This window comes from Saccopteryx bilineata, chromosome 4 (assembly GCF_036850765.1).
Source record: "Saccopteryx bilineata isolate mSacBil1 chromosome 4, mSacBil1_pri_phased_curated, whole genome shotgun sequence".
Taxonomy (NCBI): Eukaryota; Metazoa; Chordata; class Mammalia; order Chiroptera; family Emballonuridae; genus Saccopteryx; species Saccopteryx bilineata.
The window spans coordinates 40,310,165-40,327,859 of record NC_089493.1 but is presented as its reverse complement, the minus strand read 5'-3'; the positions used below and the strand labels follow the sequence as shown (position 1 = coordinate 40,327,859).

At 45.1% G+C, this 17,695-nt stretch overlaps 2 protein-coding genes across 2 annotated transcripts in view; one reads left to right on the top strand and one right to left on the bottom strand.

Annotated features, from left to right (window-relative positions):
• C4H14orf39 (chromosome 4 C14orf39 homolog) overlaps positions 1 to 17,695 on the bottom strand; it is a 204,561-nt gene that overhangs the window by 71,153 nt on the left and 115,713 nt on the right. The gene's annotated exons all lie outside the window — the stretch shown is intronic.
• On the top strand, positions 1,784 to 4,257 carry SIX6 (SIX homeobox 6). The gene is made up of 2 exons (XM_066276584.1): positions 1,784 to 2,537; positions 3,525 to 4,257. Exons 1-2 carry the CDS (start codon positions 1,966 to 1,968, stop codon positions 3,679 to 3,681), a joined length of 729 nt encoding a protein of 242 aa, XP_066132681.1. The 5' UTR covers positions 1,784 to 1,965; the 3' UTR covers positions 3,682 to 4,257.

Genomic DNA, 17,695 nt, shown 5'->3' with positions numbered 1-17,695 from the left:
TGCTTTGTCATTATGCTCATCTCCCTCTTTATTTTGCCCCTGTCCTGTCGCATTTCAAGAAAATGAAGTCTTAGAAAAGAAAGCCTCTCCATTGAGGCGTTGAGGTGGCTGGCAATCTCACAGAAAGGATGTAAATGGTTGCAGGGCTTTTTTCTTCCCCTCTGTTATTCCTTTTTCGAGTGAACTGTGAAGATCTGTGAAAATAATATCAGGGTTTTCCGTCAGAACAAGCTTTACCCGGCACTCAGGCGTAGCATGATTTGACCCGACACCTCCAACCATCTGTGCTATCTATCTGCCTTCTGATTTACCGGAGCTGTACAAGGCGAATACAAATTGAACTTGATACTAAAGAAAAGACAGACTGGGCAGAGTCTAGTTAGAGGCTAACATGCCTATCTGATTCCTTTTTAGGGATGGGCCTCCAAAAGATGGTTTTCCTTGGACTCCCCATCCCAATTATTTTCTTCAAACTAAACAACCCTTTGTCAAAGGCCCAGGTGAGATCATGGTTTCTTTGGACCTAGGCCTCAGAAAATAGTATGATGTGAATGTCAATTGGGAATCAATAAAGTTGCCAGTTCAATCTGCTCGTCGGAAGGCAGAGCTGCCAAGAAGGCCCTTCTCTGCAGGAGGTGTAAGTGCTCAACAGCTCAGGAGATGCTTTCTGCCCCCCCCCCAAACCATTGCTGTGGTCCTCCTCCCCCCCCCCCTCTAGTTTACTTCTGCCGAATGACTTTTGGGCTAAAAGGCCAAGGTTAGAGTTTCTATCTCAAGCTTAAGCATTAAATCTTCTAAAATAGGGTAGGGGAAAATTAGCCTGCAAGAAAAAGAGCAAATCGATATTTTAAAAAGATCTTTGAAATAAGCTTTTAAGTTGCTGTCCTGACCTGCCAGTGACTTCTCACTCTAGATGTGGCTATACTGCACATTTGTTCAAGTCTATTAAACTGGGGGGGGGGGGGGCTGAAAAGTACAAACTTTGGGGGGTTGCAGTGCCCATTTTCTTGCGAGTGTTTGACTTCATGGTCAGCATCTGTGCTATGAGATGTGAGAGTGTCTGTCCTAGCTCATATTTTGAATGATTTCAGTCAGGAGGCTTCTGAAGTTGGTAGGAATGGAGTCCAAACTGACCTCTTCTACAGATCCGCGGTGGTCCGTTCCTTCTGCTTCAGAATCGCTTCCCACTGAGCTGCTTTGGCAGCTGGAAAAGGAGAAGAGGCATGCAGGCGTAGGTGCTGGGAAGAAATGAGATAATCCACTTCCCCTCCCTCTCCATTCGTATGCTCCCCGCACTGTCTGCCGTTTCATTACAACTAAACGTCACGAATTTTTGGAGGATTTCGATTTGACCAGTCCTCTTTGTCCTCTGGAGACCTCTTGACCCAGGCAGAGATCGCCCCAAACTGGATTCCTGCAGCATCACTGCCTCTCTGGGGAGTGAGAGGAGAACGAAGGAACAGGGCTGGGAAGAGGGGAGTTGAAGCGCTGATCCTCTCGCCTCTCTTTTTTTTCCCAGCCACTCGCAAGTCTTTTCCTCCTGAGTTCTGCAACACAGTGCGGAGAAGTCCACGGGTGAACGGCGGGCGCTGTCGAGAGCGGGGAGGTGCTGAAATGGCCTTGACGCCCAAGTTGCAGTCTTGATTGGCAGAGCCGGCCAGTGACTGACAGGGGGTCTCCATGGCGCCCGCGTCGCCAATCCGCCCACCCCAGTAGTGAAGCCGGCTCGCTCGCCTGCTTGCCCTAACCAAGCGGAGCCGGTCCTGAGCCGCGGAGCCGCACTTCCTCCAATCCCTTCCACTCGCTTGCTCCCTGCTGTTGCGCTGCCCCCGCTGCCCCCGCGGTCAGTCCGGCTGCCCCGAGCTTGTTCACCGAGGAGAGCCTGGTGCACCCAACCGGGCCCGTGGGCGTCTGCTACGTGCCCAGTTCCCGGCTCAGCACTCCCGCCGCTGCCAACCTGCCTCTATGTTCCAGCTGCCCATCTTGAATTTCAGCCCCCAGCAAGTAGCGGGGGTATGCGAGACTCTGGAGGAGAGCGGCGACGTGGAGCGCCTCGGTCGCTTCCTCTGGTCGCTGCCCGTGGCCCCTGCGGCCTGCGAGGCCCTCAACAAGAATGAATCAGTGCTACGCGCGCGAGCGATCGTGGCCTTCCACGGTGGCAATTACCGCGAGCTCTACCATATCCTGGAAAACCATAAGTTCACCAAGGAGTCGCACGCCAAGCTGCAGGCGCTGTGGCTCGAAGCGCATTACCAGGAGGCTGAGAAGCTGCGTGGACGGCCCCTGGGGCCAGTGGACAAGTACCGCGTGAGGAAGAAGTTCCCACTGCCCCGCACCATTTGGGACGGCGAACAGAAGACGCACTGCTTCAAGGAGCGCACGCGGCACCTGTTACGGGAATGGTACCTGCAGGACCCGTACCCCAACCCCAGCAAAAAGCGTGAGCTCGCCCAGGCAACTGGACTGACTCCTACGCAGGTGGGCAACTGGTTCAAAAACCGCCGACAAAGGGACCGGGCAGCTGCCGCAAAGAACAGGTCAGTACCTGGGGCCTCCTAGCCTGCGCTCCTCCGGGAGTGGGGCGAGAGATGGCACTCTGGGCACCCTTACCTAGGTCCTGGCGACCTGGACTCAGCAGAGTTGAGAGCACGGTCTCGGTTCTGAGACTCTGCGTTCTGGGATTCAGGGCAGGGGTTCCCTTCCAGGATCTTAGTTCCCTACTCTCTCCTTTTGGGAGCCTGGGAATCATCAGTCCATTAACTGGTTCCAGTCACCAAATCAAGGCTGCATTGGAAGAGGAGAAGAAATAAAATTAAAATCCCAGAAATAATAAGGGACATAATTCTTGTCAGCCTTGGCCCAGCTCTTATTACTAAACAAAGCCTGGCTTATTAGCAATGTGGCAATTTATTGTGATTTTAAAAGTCCAGATGCATCCTTCTCTGATGCTATAGAAGCAGTTTTCGATGAACTTCTGTTTCTAAAAAGTGGAAAGTTGAGTTCTCTTTCCATGTGTTGGCAGCCCACTGTCAAAACAGCAAATTAGTGGGCTATGGCGTGGATCTCAATTAGCCAACATTTTGGCCAAGAACGCAGCCTCTTCCCCCAGGCCCAAAGGGTCTCGGCAACCCCCAGACAGCCCATTCTGCCGTTAGCTTTGGACCAACTGGGTCTTAGAGGGCCAGACACATTCTTGGAAGGGGGTCCTTGTCACCCACACCTCATTTATTCTAACAGTATTGTAAATCTTTCAAAGGTGGTCAACAACTGGGAATGACCCTGTGAGCCCAGCATCCCAAAGACTGGGAAGACTGGGAGCCCCGAAAGGACTCTGAAGAAGGGTGGGGCAACTGCAGGGCTCGGCCAGAGGCGGCTGCAGACTCCTGCCTGGCCCCTGGTCCCTCATCCTACCCTCTTTAATGGCCTGGGTCTGAGGGAGAGACGCTGACCGCAGGGCTTAAGGGATGTGGACCAGGAGACAACAGGAAGCATGTTACCTGTGTGTTCCCTTCCTTTCCCCGTAGACTCCAGCAGCAAGTCCTGTCTCAGGGCTCTGGCCGGATGCTAAGAGCTGAGGAAGAGAGCACAACCGAGGTGCTGGGAGCCACTGCCAGCCTACCGAGCAAGGCAGCGACTTCAGCCATCTCCATCACGTCCAGCGACAGTGAGTGTGACATCTGAGCTGCCCACCCAGCAGGCTCAGAAACAGAATCAGTGTATAAAACGACATAAACAAAATGAAGGAGGGAAGGAAAAGGAGAGACGGACTAAATGAACCCAGTGCTTTCTAAGCCAGGGACAAAAACTCTTAATGAGGGACCCGTGAACTCAAGCTGCCATGTCTGCCCCATGTCCCGCCAGGCTCCACTGGCGGCCTCCGGCCACTATTTCAGGGGCCCGTGGTAAGGCCTGACCCAATACCACGTTCTTCTTGCTTGCTTTTTCCCTAAGGATTGTGCTGCAAAGATGCCTCTGGAACCTAACTGCACGCTGAGCGCCTGCCCTGCATCTCCCATGGGTATTTCATGTCAAAAGGACGCTGTTATATATGTATAACTTTTGCTTTGAAGTCTTAAAAACAAAACATAAACATATATATGCTGTTTATTTACTTATTTAAGAGACTGCTATGGTAGGTTTATCTATATCTCGGGAACTTGCTGTTTCTAAAGGCGCAGGGTGGAGCTGAGGGATTCTGTGTGAAGAAGCCAAACAATAAAAACCTAGTGAGCAACCTTTCCTAATTAAGGGAGCCATTCTCAGATTCCTACAAAAAAATAAATAAATCCTTCTCTTCACCAGGCAGCCAAGGACTCTCATGCAAATGATATCTTTTGTCTTTTCTGATGTCTCCTGGTATATTTTATGGTAAGTCCATAAATACCTCCCAAGTCAAATTATGTGTATGCATGTATGTACATATGTACAGACATGTGTGATATATTTAAAGCTGGAAATTGACAATGTGAGCATCCCCTATAAAGCAACTTCCCACATCCTCAGCAGAGGCAACAATGGCTTATCCACCTGACACTTTTATTAAGTGTCAATGGCTTTCGAGAACAATTTAGAAAGCCAAGTTGTAGGACTTACTACTAAGTTGTATTTTATAAAAATGTAAGACTATTCTAACACATCTCTGCAATGACAAAGGCTTTCCAACTCCCTTGAGGTCACTTCTCATGCAAAAGCAAAAGGTATTTATGATCATACTAGAGTGAACATATACTACATTTAGGATTGAACTCATTATAATTAGACAAAAGAAGATAGGAAAGGTAATAACTAGGCTAGCATCTTCTTGCTGCAGAAACAGGTTTTAATTAAATGCATTATTTTCAACAAAAGGAATACACTGAGATGGGGGAAGAATGTAATCAGGTCACATTGAGGTGAAACAGAAAGCTGCAAAGAAATGACTGGCACTTTAAAAATCTGATTTTTGTACTAAATATGAAACAAATCAGCCAGAGACTCATTGTCCTGTAATGGTTTCAATTAAAAATATAAAATATTCTTGGTATTTAATTTGCCCTCCCAAAGTGTGCAGGTACACAAAGACATAGACACACACACACACACACACACATACACACACACAAAATCAGCTGCACTAAAAAAAGTAAATGGTATCCAGAGAGTCTCTAAGCTCTTTTTTTCCTAGTGGAAAGGATTGCATATTATAAAATTTGACATTGATCTTTAAATAACTTGAGCTGAACTTTCCTCCTCAAGCTCCTCTCCCCATTGGACTCCTTTCAATTTGCACTTCTGTCCCTAACAGATGCTCTTTGGTTCAGAAGTCAGCTAACTTATTTGGAGAGAAGGGCTAATGTACAAACCAAACAAAAATAAGTGAAGTCATGGATGACAAAAAGCAGTCCAATGACAAGATATATGGGAAAGTCCGGGACCTAAATAAGGGTTAATTTTTGGTTTCTAAATAGCTTAAACAGATTTGGCCTCATTGGGCATTTATAAATGGTTGTTGTATACAGCAGCCCTTATCCAGAGAACTGTTAAAAATTAAAACTCTTTCTTGCAAAAGAGCTCTAGGTGGAAGTAGGAAAGTCTTTGTGATGAGATAGTGTTCTTCAAAAAAACAAGCTAACCAACCGTCCTACTGTGAGTCCTGAAAGGCTAGGATGGTAAAGCTTCCTCAAGACTATTTTGTTTCCGAGAATCTCTGGTAGTTCCTAGAATGCCAAGGAGACAGGCCAAGTCTCCGAGGACGCAAAGTAGGCACCTAAAAATTTAAGGAGGCTTTCACTCTCAAAGTCAAGCAAGCACAGCCAGTGCAAGGCATCTTGGGAGCGAGTGCCTCCTTAAATTTTGCACTCTAGGTGCCTCCCTTGCCTCACCCTAGCCCTGACTCTGCCAAAGAGTATTGAACTTTTATGAAAAAATCAAGGGATTTCCAGTCCTGTTCCCCAGCCTCACCCCATCCTAATCATGGAGCTGTCCAAAACCAGCATTTGAAAAAGATAGTCGGCAAATTTCATCTCTTAAGCTGATGCTTCCAGATCCAAGAGGAAAAGGAAAGGACTAATTAGTGGACTGATGTAAAGGAATTTCAGATTCTAAAATCCCATCGCACTCACCAGTTCAAATGATGTTTTACCTAAAAGCAAAAGGAAATGTCCACTCTGCATTCTCAAAAAAAAAGGGGGGGGCTTATACTGCTAAGAACTATGCTTTCTAAATAATGATTAATTTCTAAATAATGCTTAATTGTTCAGGTAGGAAAAAAGCCAAACAGTAATGGAGGATTTTTCTTCCTGCTTTGGCGAAAGCCTTTAAAATACATCTTTCTTTAAAGTACAGCTAATTTGCTTATAGTAACATGCTGCCTAAGGATTACATTATAAAGTAGCTATTCTATTTCACCAATCTGGAGATTTATCTAATTTCACTTTAGACTCTTACAAGGTCGCCTATTATTTAAAAGATCTTTTTTTGTGCTGACACATATCATTTATTTACTCCTATAAGTTAACATATTGACTTTATAACAATGCACAAAGCCTTAAAAATAATCACAAATTGTTCTTTACGTCAGGTGTCCTGGGAGAGTGGGAGGTGGTGAGGAAGCATTCTTTACCTGGCATTCTGCATGTGGAAACAAATACCTTTACTGCCAGTGCTTTCTCTAGGTCTTATTAGTTGATTAGAGTGAAAAAAGTGCAGAATGCTTTTTCTATTACTAGAAAGTTTTATCTGGAAAAGTCTTGTTAACAAATAGACTATATAATTAGTCTGTCCCACTTTTTAAGTTGGGAGATTTGTATTTTCTAATGTTATTTTTATTTAAAAATCCTGGGGAAAACATTTGTAAATTTAATTTTAAAATATAGAGCAAACATTGTTCCAATGTTAAAATGACTTTAAATCTAGCTGTTCAACAATCAACTCTTTATAAAAGGCAGACGTTCAAAAATAACATTTGGCATTCCTCTATTGCTCTTGTTCATACATTAGGAGGTTTTTTTTAAATGTTTATCTGAAACCTGGTGGCACCTGCCTTTGTGAATAATCAGGCTTTGATGATCACATGTTGGGTTGGTCCAAATCCTCCCATGGACAGGTACTGTAAAAGTTTCATTTTCTTTTTAAGATTTTTTTTTCCCCGTATCAATTTTATCCTAGTCTAGAAAGGTTTTTGTTTGTTATTTCAGGTAGTAGCAATGTGGAAGTTTTCTGAATTTGGAGAAACCTCCATACGATGGGTTTCCTTTCTTTCTTGAAATTATTTTTCTGCAACAATTTCCCAAAAAGCAGTTACTCCAGCAGAGTGGAAAGAAGCTGCATTTTTATATTTCAACTGACCTGACCAATGTGAGGATTAAACCCCCAGCTCTAGCTCAAGTTCCTTTACCGGTTATAAATATTTCAACCACCCGCCAGTTACACCAAAAGCACGACGGCTCCTTCTCCTCTCCACTTCACCGACCCATCCGGCTTCCACTCGCCGGCGCACTCCCCCACTGCCGCCTTTCCCGGCACCAGTTTGTTTATAAAAATCTGGGAGGGAGGCGAGGAGAGGTTGGGGGTGGGGGAGGAATTGCTCTTTGTTTACATTAAACAAATGACAGGCAAAGAGCTCAAGCAAAATCTTTCTTGACCTCCTTCTCTCTCCCTAATTTTAACAAAAAAGGAAAAAAATATTGTATCCAAAGACAACGTGAATGGGGCGGGAGGAGAAGAGAAGCAGCTTTTCGCTCTATTCAGCCGGGACGCGGGTGCGCGGCCGATTTCCGCTCCCATTGTGAGGCGGGGGCGCGGGGCGGCGGTGAATGGGGGGTCTGCCCGGCGGCCCGCGGGGCTGTCAGGAGGCTCAGCGTAATCAGGGCTAATGACAGAGGCCGGCCGCTCCGCGGGACAATGCGCGGGGCCGCGGGGTTTCGTCAGCCTGAATGGCTAATAGGTTTGCCTGGGGGCTGCGAGGGGGGCGGTGTCGGGGAGGAGGCGGCGGCGAGGGGAGAGGGGTCATTGTCCGCGCGCTGGCCCGGGCTCCGAGGCGCGTCCCTCCGCCGCGCGGCCGCCGCCCGCCGGCCCGCCCGGAGTGGCCCCGGGGAGGCCTGCTGGGAGGCGGCGCAGGGGCGGCGGGCGCGGGGGTCCCGATTCGAGGCGGCCGTGAACGCGGAAGTCGGGCCGAACTTTTTCCCCCCAGGATAAGACCCGAGTGGGCCCCCGTGCACGGGAAGGCGGGTCCTTCCTCCGAGGTCCGCACGGTGGCTCTGGGGATGGCACCGCCACTCACCCACCCTCTCCGTCCGGCGCCCTGGACGTTCTCAGACGGGTAGGCCTCGAGCACTCCCGTTAGAAAGCCTGACTCGAGCAACTCCAGCACAGAAGCCTCGCAAAACCAGGGGTGGGGATAAAGAATTAAATACACATCACGGCGAGGAGGGCTTGAAACACACAAAAGACCGCTCGCCCGCGAGCCTCTGAGGGCGCGGGGCTCGGGAGCCTTCGGCGGCCGCGCGGGTCTGGGCCTGCGCCCCGCGCCGCTCCTGTCCGGCCGGGGCTGCGCCCGGAGCCCCTCGGCCCTGCCGGCCGGAGAACAGTGGTCACCGCCCGCTCGGGGCGACGGCGCCCAGTAATCCCCCGAGCAGTGACAGAAGAGCGGGCAGGCCCCAGACTCAAGGAGCGGGCTTTGCAGGCGCCGAGGCCTCGAGGGAGCTTTGCACGCCCGGCGGGTCCGCGGGGTCAGCCGTCGGGGCGGGAGCCAGGGACAGGGCGCAGGACGACCTAGAGTCAGCCACCGAACGGCTAGACACTGGCAGGCCCCGCCGTCCCTGGAGACCCTCTCTTTTTGTGGTGGTGGTGAGGGGGGAAGCTTGGAGGCTCCCATTTCAGCTCTTACTCATCTCCACAGGCTAGATCCTGCCTCGCAGCTCTGTTTGCTAGAATTCATATTTCCAAACTTCTTTAGACCTAACCTACCGCGAGGGATCGAACGTTTCACCTCCTTGTCTGGAGACAAAGGAGAGCGAGGTTGACCCCGGAGCGGAACAAGCAGTTTCACGCCTCCGTGCCGCCGCGCACGCCCTTTCCGCGGGCCTTGCGGTTTCCTTTGCCCGGAACGCCGCTCCCTGCCTCGGCCGCCAACCTGTCAATCCATCAAGCGGGCCCCACCTCAGAGGAGTCTTGCTCGATTTCCTGGGCTCCCCACAGAGACTTCTCCACTTCCTTTTAAATGCTTCCGTCGTACCTTATCGAAACACCTGCTTTAAAAGTTGTAGTACATTTATTTGTCTATGTTTGACCCCCTCCGCCTCCACCCAGAGTGTAAGCTTCTTAAGGGCAAGCACCGAATCCTGCTCATCTTTATATTCCCAGCGCCTAGCCTAATTATTAGGTGCTCAATAAATAGTTTTAAAAGGAATGACTAAGTGGGTCTTCCTTGAAGCCCGCCTGTTCCAAATTAGTGGAGGAGAGCTGCTGGCTCTGAGCTCATTGGAACCACAGAGATGACTAATATAGGCTACCAAAGTTCACTTAAATCCTCCCAGCTCAGGTTACCAGTTCTCACCTACTTGTTGGGTTCTCTGGGATGACTCTCCCTCTAAGCCTGTAGTTTTTTAGAATCCTGTGGCTTTGGGTTCATAATATTATCTTCTGACACACACATTTTCCCAGTTAGGCAAATTTTGAAAATTCTAGCTATTATATTCTCTGAACACTATAAAATATAATTACTACTAATATTTTTGTCTGTTATAGGATGGTAGAGGTTTCCTGTTCCAAGATAAGTCTTTTCTTTCTCTTCCTGACTCCTCCACTTTTAGTCTTGAACTGCAAATTAAAAGGTGACTACACACAAAAAAATCACTAACTCAGATACAGTGTTCAATTGCAAAGCAATATATTGGCATTTCACCCCCATGCTCAGAATAAACCAGTAGAGGTACCAGAGTTTCCATCAAAATCGTAAATCACAAAAGCCCCATGAAAATCTCCTTGCTGCTACCAGTCATCTCAATTTTAAAATTTAGCGGACAGGAACAAATGAACTGTGAATAATTTTGAATTCTGATAAAATATATATAAAACTGTCTCTTGGAATATCATTTTAGCCTGGCACTGTCAATCTGCAACTTGAGAATATTAATTTTACTATTTGTCTTTCTGGCTGAAGAGAGTAGTCTTGAATTTTTTAGCATGAAATATCAAATTCAGATGGTACATTTTAAGTTGATATATGAACAGTCTGATTGGTGGTGTACCAGCTTATTATATCTTTCAAACATTTTCAGATACTGAACATTCCTATTAAAGAGTTGTTCATTTAAAGCATATTTTATGGCATTGGGTATTCTCCTGACTTTCTATAAATTCATGGTAAAGTATGCATTTCGACTAAAGACCTATGCATATATACTAGACATCTGATCAACAAAATTATGTAGGCAATTGTGACTATATAAGATTGTAATATATATTTTTTTTTTATTTTATTTTATTTTTTTATTTTTATTTTTTGTATTTTCTGAAGTTGGAAACGGGGAGGCAGTCAGACAGACTCCTGCATGTGCCCGACCAGGATCCACCCGGCTAGCCCATCTGGGGTGCTGCTCTGTAAAGCCAGTATCCGGGGCCAAGGCCACCATCACAGCCACCTGGCCCATGCAGGTTCGCATTGGATTCGGACAGCGGAGCCACAATCTGGTGGGCCACAGTCTTTAATTCTAGCTTGCACCCGGCGGGCAAGTAAAAACACACACTGGGCTCCAAAACCCACTCACATTCAGTGCTCACAAAGCCACTGACTTATCCGAGTTTCCTAGAATCAAAGGTTTCTAACTCACCAAACTTATTCACCTCTGTTCCCCATCTCCTTCCTTATCCCAAATACAAACTCTACACAAACTGGCATCTCACTCAGCACTCCACCATCTTAGCTGCTTCTCCTGGCCTCCTCCACATGGCCTTTCTCTGCTCTCCTCTGCTCTCTCTTCTAATGATAATCTCAGGAACCAAGAGCCGGCAACCTCCTGTTCTGCCCCTATTTTATACTGTAGCTTCACAACCTCTAATCCAATATACAAAGTAGGGAAGTCTCTAATACAAAGTCACTTCTCTGAGGCATGATTGGATTGTACCACCCCACATCAAAATGGGGTGGAAAAGGCTTAATCCCAAAACCAAGCCCCAGGCTACAAGGATTCTCAACACACATTAATATCACCTGGGCAACAGCCTCTTCGTGGGCAGCGTCATATTTAACAAAGTGAGCATAATATACTCTATCTGCCCAATATGCTCCTTGCGACCAGAGCCATTCTAGCGCCTGAGGCAGAGGCCATGGAGCCATCCTCAGTGCCTGGGCCAACTTTGCTCCAGTGGAGCCTTGGCTGCGGGAAGGGAAGAAAGAGATAGAGAGGAAGGAGAGGGAAAGGGGTGGAGAAGCAGATGGGCGCTTCTCCTGTGTGCCCTGGCTGTGAATCGAACCAGGGACTCCTGCACGCCAGGCCAACGCTCTACCACTGAGCCAACAGGCCAGGGCCATATATATTTTATGTCAGACTCCCGCATGCGGCCAACCAGGATCCACCCGGCAAACCCACTAGGGAGTGATGCTCTGCCCATCTGGGGCGTTGTTCCATTGCAACTGGAGCCATTAAGCAGAGGCCATGGAGCCATCCTCAACGCTCGGGGCTACTTAATTTGCTCCAATGGAGCCTTGGCTGCAGGAGGGGCAGAGAGATATCGAGAGAAAGGAGAGGGGGAAGGATGGAGAAACAGATGAGCACTTCTCCTGTATATCCTGGCCGGGAATCGAACCCAGGTCTTAACACACACTGGGCCAACGTTCTACCACTGAGCCAACTGGCCAGGGCTGAGGAAAGCTATATTATAAGCAATATGTAGCAACAGACTGGTACCTGAGAAAATGGGGTCAAACAGCTCTTGCTTTAAAATATCTAATCACTGTGAATATGGGCAAGTCACTCAACTCTCTGAGCCTTGGGTTATGTTGTGTCTCCTAATCAATGGAATCTTGGATTTGATAAAGTAGTTAATCAAATATTTTAATTAAATGAGATGCTAAAATGTAAACATGGACAACCTAGAAATTGTCCAAACATCCACGTTCCAATCCCAGGATCAGAATGTGACTAATTTAGCATATTAAAGCAGAGATGTATCAGTGGTGATAGGTGACGGATGGACTGGAACAAGGTGGCACTCAAAGGGGGTTGCCCATCAGCATTAGCATCACTTAAGAACTTGTTAAAAATGCAAAATTCACAAGTCCCACCTTAGAAGAAATGAATCGGAATTCTTGGGGTATATTCTGTAAAATTTTAACAAAGTCTCTGGGCATAATAAATTTGAGATTCACTCCTGTAGTAGCTATCTAAAGGAGACACTTGGTCAACAGGTATTCTGTATATATGGGGGAAGGTCAGAGACTTAATATGTCAACTACTGGCAAGGCTATTGTAAAGAGAGCCTTAGTTTTTACTTCTGAAAAATGGGGTTGATAATACCTAGGGATACTGTAAGAGTTTGGGATTATGTATATAAAGCACCTAGCACAGACTCATATAATAGGTGTGCAGCGACCGGAATGTCCCTTAAATGCTAGAGCAAAGAAATAAGCTGTATGACTCCCCTGAAAAATTGTTTTTTAGTAGGTGTTATCTATGTATTTGGAATTTATTTAATTTAAATTCTAAATGTTTCCCTTAGTGTCAGAGCAGCTCTGCTCACCACTCCGAGCAGAGAGAACTCAGTGTGTTGGTTTTCCAAAGGTGGTAATGGATAAGCTTGTGCTAGCACCATCATTCTTTCCTAGGCTTCTTACTCTGCCCTGGGCTGCTTGTCGTTATGTAAAGCTCTCCAAAGGGATCATGGCACACCCTGCATGTCAAGATAATCCCGAATGTAAAGTATAATCACTGAAATTAACCTCTTGGGGAAAATGAAAGAACCATTTCTTTGAGGAGGAAGCAGTGATCCCACTTTACTTACATTTGTATGGCTCTTTATAGCTAATTATAACATCCTTTCACCCTGCACCATCTCACTTCTTTACAAGAACCCTGCGAGGTTAAGTTAAAAGATATAGTGGTTCCAACCTTCAAGATAAGAAAACCAGCACTCACATTACTTAAAGTGACAAGACCAAAGACGAATCCAGATTTGGTAGGGCTTAAAGCTTACACAGTTTGGAGGGGAGAATACTCTGCTGGGGAAAGATAGGAAAGGAAAATTAAAAGCCATGTTTTGAAGACCTGCTTTTACTGGTGCTTCATCAGTTTTGTAAAACATGAGTCTGAAATAGCAGCTTTGTTTTGAAAGAACTCCGAATTGTGTGCGGTTACTAGGTAAGTGGGTCCGGACTCTGTAATGACTCAGGTGGAAGGGAAAAACCCAGTCACATTATTTTCTCCAGTGACAAATGAGAAAAATTGGGGCAAAGTGAAGTACACCAAGTGAGTGATGTCAGTCAAAACACAATATGGCACAGAATTTCAGTATTCCAACCAGACCTTAGGGATGTGGCATATCAGTATGTAATAAAGGGTCTCGAATTTATGTGTAAGGGCAAGTAGACAACAGTGAATACATGAACAAAAATCATGTGAACCAATACGCAACAACAATCAAAACTGATAACATTATATTTCTGAGTGACCAGATAAAAGAGAAGGCACAGAGTGGAAGATTCTTCTTTGGCCAGTGTTTGGTACAGTCTCATTTCTGACTCAGGTATAATCTTTATATTTTCTAAGGACAAGAAGTAAATTTTTTTTTTATATAAAATGAAAAGAAATCACAACAATTACAAAATTTTAAAACCTGACAAATACAACAAACATCAATACAACAAATAGTAACAAAATAACACAACAATAACAAAATAGTTTTATTAATTACCTGTCATGTATACCTCTAGAATAGAAAAGTAAACTAGTTGGGCCCCCAGTTTTTCCTTCAAGTTAAAGTTCCTTCTCTATCTTTCCCTTACCACCACATTTCAGAGAGAGAATAGCCTATACTCTTTGCTTTCATTTTTTTACTATATACTCTTTACTTAATCTCCTGCAACCTGGCTTTTACTTGCATCATTCCATCCAAACTGTTCCTTCATTGGTCACTATACTTGATCATTAAACTACTCAACCATAGTGTTGATTTTCAACACTATTGAGCATCCCTTTTACCTAAATGGGCCAGGATTAAGTTGAGGCAGGCAAAGTGTCTAACGTACAAAATTTAAGAGGCACGCTCTCTCTCTCTCTCAGAGCCCTGCAATTTCAGGCTTGACATCTGAGAGTGATTACCTCCTTAAACTTTGCACTATAGCTGTCTTGCTTCTCTCATACTAGTCCCAGCCCTGCTTCTGAAACATAGCTGAGATTCCCACCGTATTCAAAGCATGGTCCACTATTTGCTGTTGCCCTTGATCATGATGCAGGTGTTAATGGACCTCTGTGCTTTCTGCCTGCCCTGCATCCTTTCCTACCCTCTTCTGAGCAGTACTCTTAGGGATCTGCTCCTCTCTAATTTAGTGTATCTCTGGTGGACCACCAACATAGTACCTTCCTCCCCAACTCACCACAGGGTATTACCACCATCCTAGGCCAGTCCTTTCCAGACTTTTCTAGATTAGAAGCAGAAGGGCAACTCTTTTTCTAACTCTTGGAATGACACTGAACTAGCTCCAGTCTTGTCTTTTCTAGTCTTGGTTATAAGAGCCAATGTATTCTCCTCCTATTTTATCTTTCTTTGTTTAAGCTACTTTGAATTTCTGTCATTTGCAAACAAGAGTGCTGAGCTACAACCTAGAATGCTCTTCCTTTTCCCTCACCTCATCTCTACAAGTACATAGACTCAACTTTTATGGTTTAGCTCAGGCCAGTTTTCTCCCAGAGCCTTCCTTGATCCATAGGATTTAACTAAGCAGTCCCTTCTCTGACCTGCTGTGGTATTTTATACATCTCTCATGGTTATTTAGCTTCATATTTTGTATGTCCTAATGTCCTACATGCTCTTCAAGGGCAAGATAAATACATAATATTTGTAATCCTATAAGAACTGAATATAGGAACTTTTTGACAAAAATCAATAGATTTTTGCTGAGTGAATTAAATGGATGAATGAATATAATTAAAGGCTATTTATAATCTCTGTGTTTCATTTCAGGAAATTTAGTCAGAATAATCTGAAGTTCTAAAAATAGTAATGTTCTCCTCAAAAAAGAATAAAAGAAAAAATGACCCACTGATGGTTAGGGAAAGATGGTGATTTTTTTTTTTTTTTTTTTTGGTATTTTTCTGAAGCTGGAAACGGGGAGAGACAGTCAGACTCCCGCATGCGCCCGACCGGGATCCACCCGGCACGCCACTGCGACGCTCTGCCCACCAGGGGGCGATGCTCTGCCCCTCTGGGGCGTCACTCTGTTGCGACCAGAGCCACTCTAGCGCCTGGGGCAGAGGCCAAGAAGCCATCCCCAGCGCCCGGGCCATCTTTGCTCCAATGGAGCCTCGGCTGCGGGAGGGGAAGAGAGAGACAGAGAGGAAGGAGAGGGGGACGGGTGGAGAAGCAAATGGGCGCTTCTCCTATATGCCCTGGCCGGGAATCGAACCCGGGACTTCTGCATGCCAGGCCGACGCTCTACCACTGAGTCAACCAGCCAGGGCCAAGATGGTGAATTTTAAAGGGTGCCAAAACTTTTTTAAAGATAAGGAAAATGAGACCTTATGTACTCACATCTGAATAAATAAACTCTGGAGTGATACATAAAAACCCTGTATAAACAGTGGTTTCAAGTTTGGTGGCACAACTAAGCAGATGGAGGACAGAGATGAAAGGAAGACTCTTCACTGTATATTTTAATATTTTTACAGGTGAATAATTGCCTATTCAAAAGTTAAATTAAAACTAAATAAGCATGACCAGGCGGTAGCTCAGTGGATAGAGCATTGGACTGGGACACAGAAGACGTAGGTTCAAAACCCCAAGGTTTCTGTCTTGAGCATGGGATCATAGACATGACCCCATGGTCACTGGCTTGAGCCCAAAGTCACTGGCTTGAGCCCAAAGTCACTGGCTTGAGCAAGGGGTCACTGGCTCAGCTGGAGCCCCCTCAGTCAAGGCACATATGAGAAAGCAATCAATGAACAACTGAGCTGCCACAACAAAGAATTGATGCTTCTCATCTCTCTCCCTTCCTGTCTGTCCCTCTCTCTGTCTCTGTAAAAAACAAACAACCAACCAAATAAACAAATAAAATAATAACTAAGTACAGTGACTTTGTTGTAGAGATCATTCACCCACAAGATGAAAGGAAAAACCTACTTTCCTAATGCAATCTGCATGCAGTGACAGCACCATGTTCTGGTTTAAAAAGTGTGATAACTCAAATAATTTATATAGAAATGAAGATGATGTGTTTTGGAAAATTCTGTCAGCTTGCTTAACAAATGGAGAAAATAACCCTAATGATGATTGTGACCCTATGTTGAAGCTAAATGCAAAGGGCTTAAATAAAATTATTTCATATAGAAAAATAAAGAACAACTCAGAATCCTTCATCTACAAATTAGAGGGTTTTCCCCAGTAAAAAACAAAAAAAAAACCCCAAAAAAACACAGTCCTGGCTGGTAGTGCTGTGGATAGAGCATTTGCCCAGAGTGCCAAGGTCACCGACTAGAGCCAGCTCAGGGTCACTGGCTCGATTCTGGGGTCACCAATCCTGAAGTCACTGGTTTGAGTCCCCGTCAGGGCATATATGAGAAGCAATCAATGGCACACCAAAAGTTTTTTGCTTAGGACTTACTGAAATTCACAGATTCATATTGGTAAATTTTGTTGTATGTAAATTATAGCTCAGTTAAGCTGATTTTAAAAGCATATAAAATATTAGATTGAAAGAAATCTTAGAGATTTTGCCCAGACATCCCCACCTCTTCACCCAAGGACTCTTTTTGTTTTTAATTATGTAGTCTCTTACCTAGAAAGATTTTATGACCTAAACAAAATCATATAAACCACTGTAATAAATAAAAGTAATAAGCAATAGAATTAAGTAGATTTAAAGACCAATAAAAAGTCTTAACCTCATTCTGTTAGTTTGAAAGTTGGAAGTCAGGCCTTCTGACACATAATCTACTTAGATACTAATTTATAGTTATCAATAACTAAAATATATAGCATTCCTATTGCCTAAAGGAAGCAGCTCAGTATTTGATTTATAACATCTTATCTAGTAAACTTATAATAACTTATATAAATCAGAAATCCCCTTTTTTTAGTGAAGTACTTTAACCGTCAACACTTCAGTGGTATCCCTAACAGGATTATAGATACTTAAACTGGTTAGAAATCCATTCAATTAATTATCCTACAATCATCCATTCATTCATTCAACATGTATTGGGTACATAATATGTGCAAGGCATTTTCAGCTTTCTACCTACACTAAAAATCTCTTCACCTTTTAACAGTTTAAGTAATTATCAGTAAGCAACTGTCCAGTAGGTAGAGACCAGAAAGAAACATTTAACCATGTTAAATGAGTTCAGATTTCTAAACTCTAATAAGTTACATTCTCAGATCCAGAAGGAACTTGCTGAGATGGTCTCTGAGTCACAACCAAGAATCTTAGAAAATCAATGGACAATGGGAGAGAAGCCAGAATCCCAGAATGAGAAGATAATCTCCTTAGCTCAGAAGTAAG

Excerpts from the sequence above, each read along its gene's own strand:
- SIX6 (XM_066276584.1), top strand. The coding sequence starts at position 1,966 with ATGTTCCAGCTGCCCATCTTGAATTTCAGCCCCCAGCAAGTAGCGGGG. Across the intron at positions 2,538-3,524 it reads GCAGCTGCCGCAAAGAACAG|ACTCCAGCAGCAAGTCCTGT; the intron begins GTCAGTACCTGG and ends CTTTCCCCGTAG.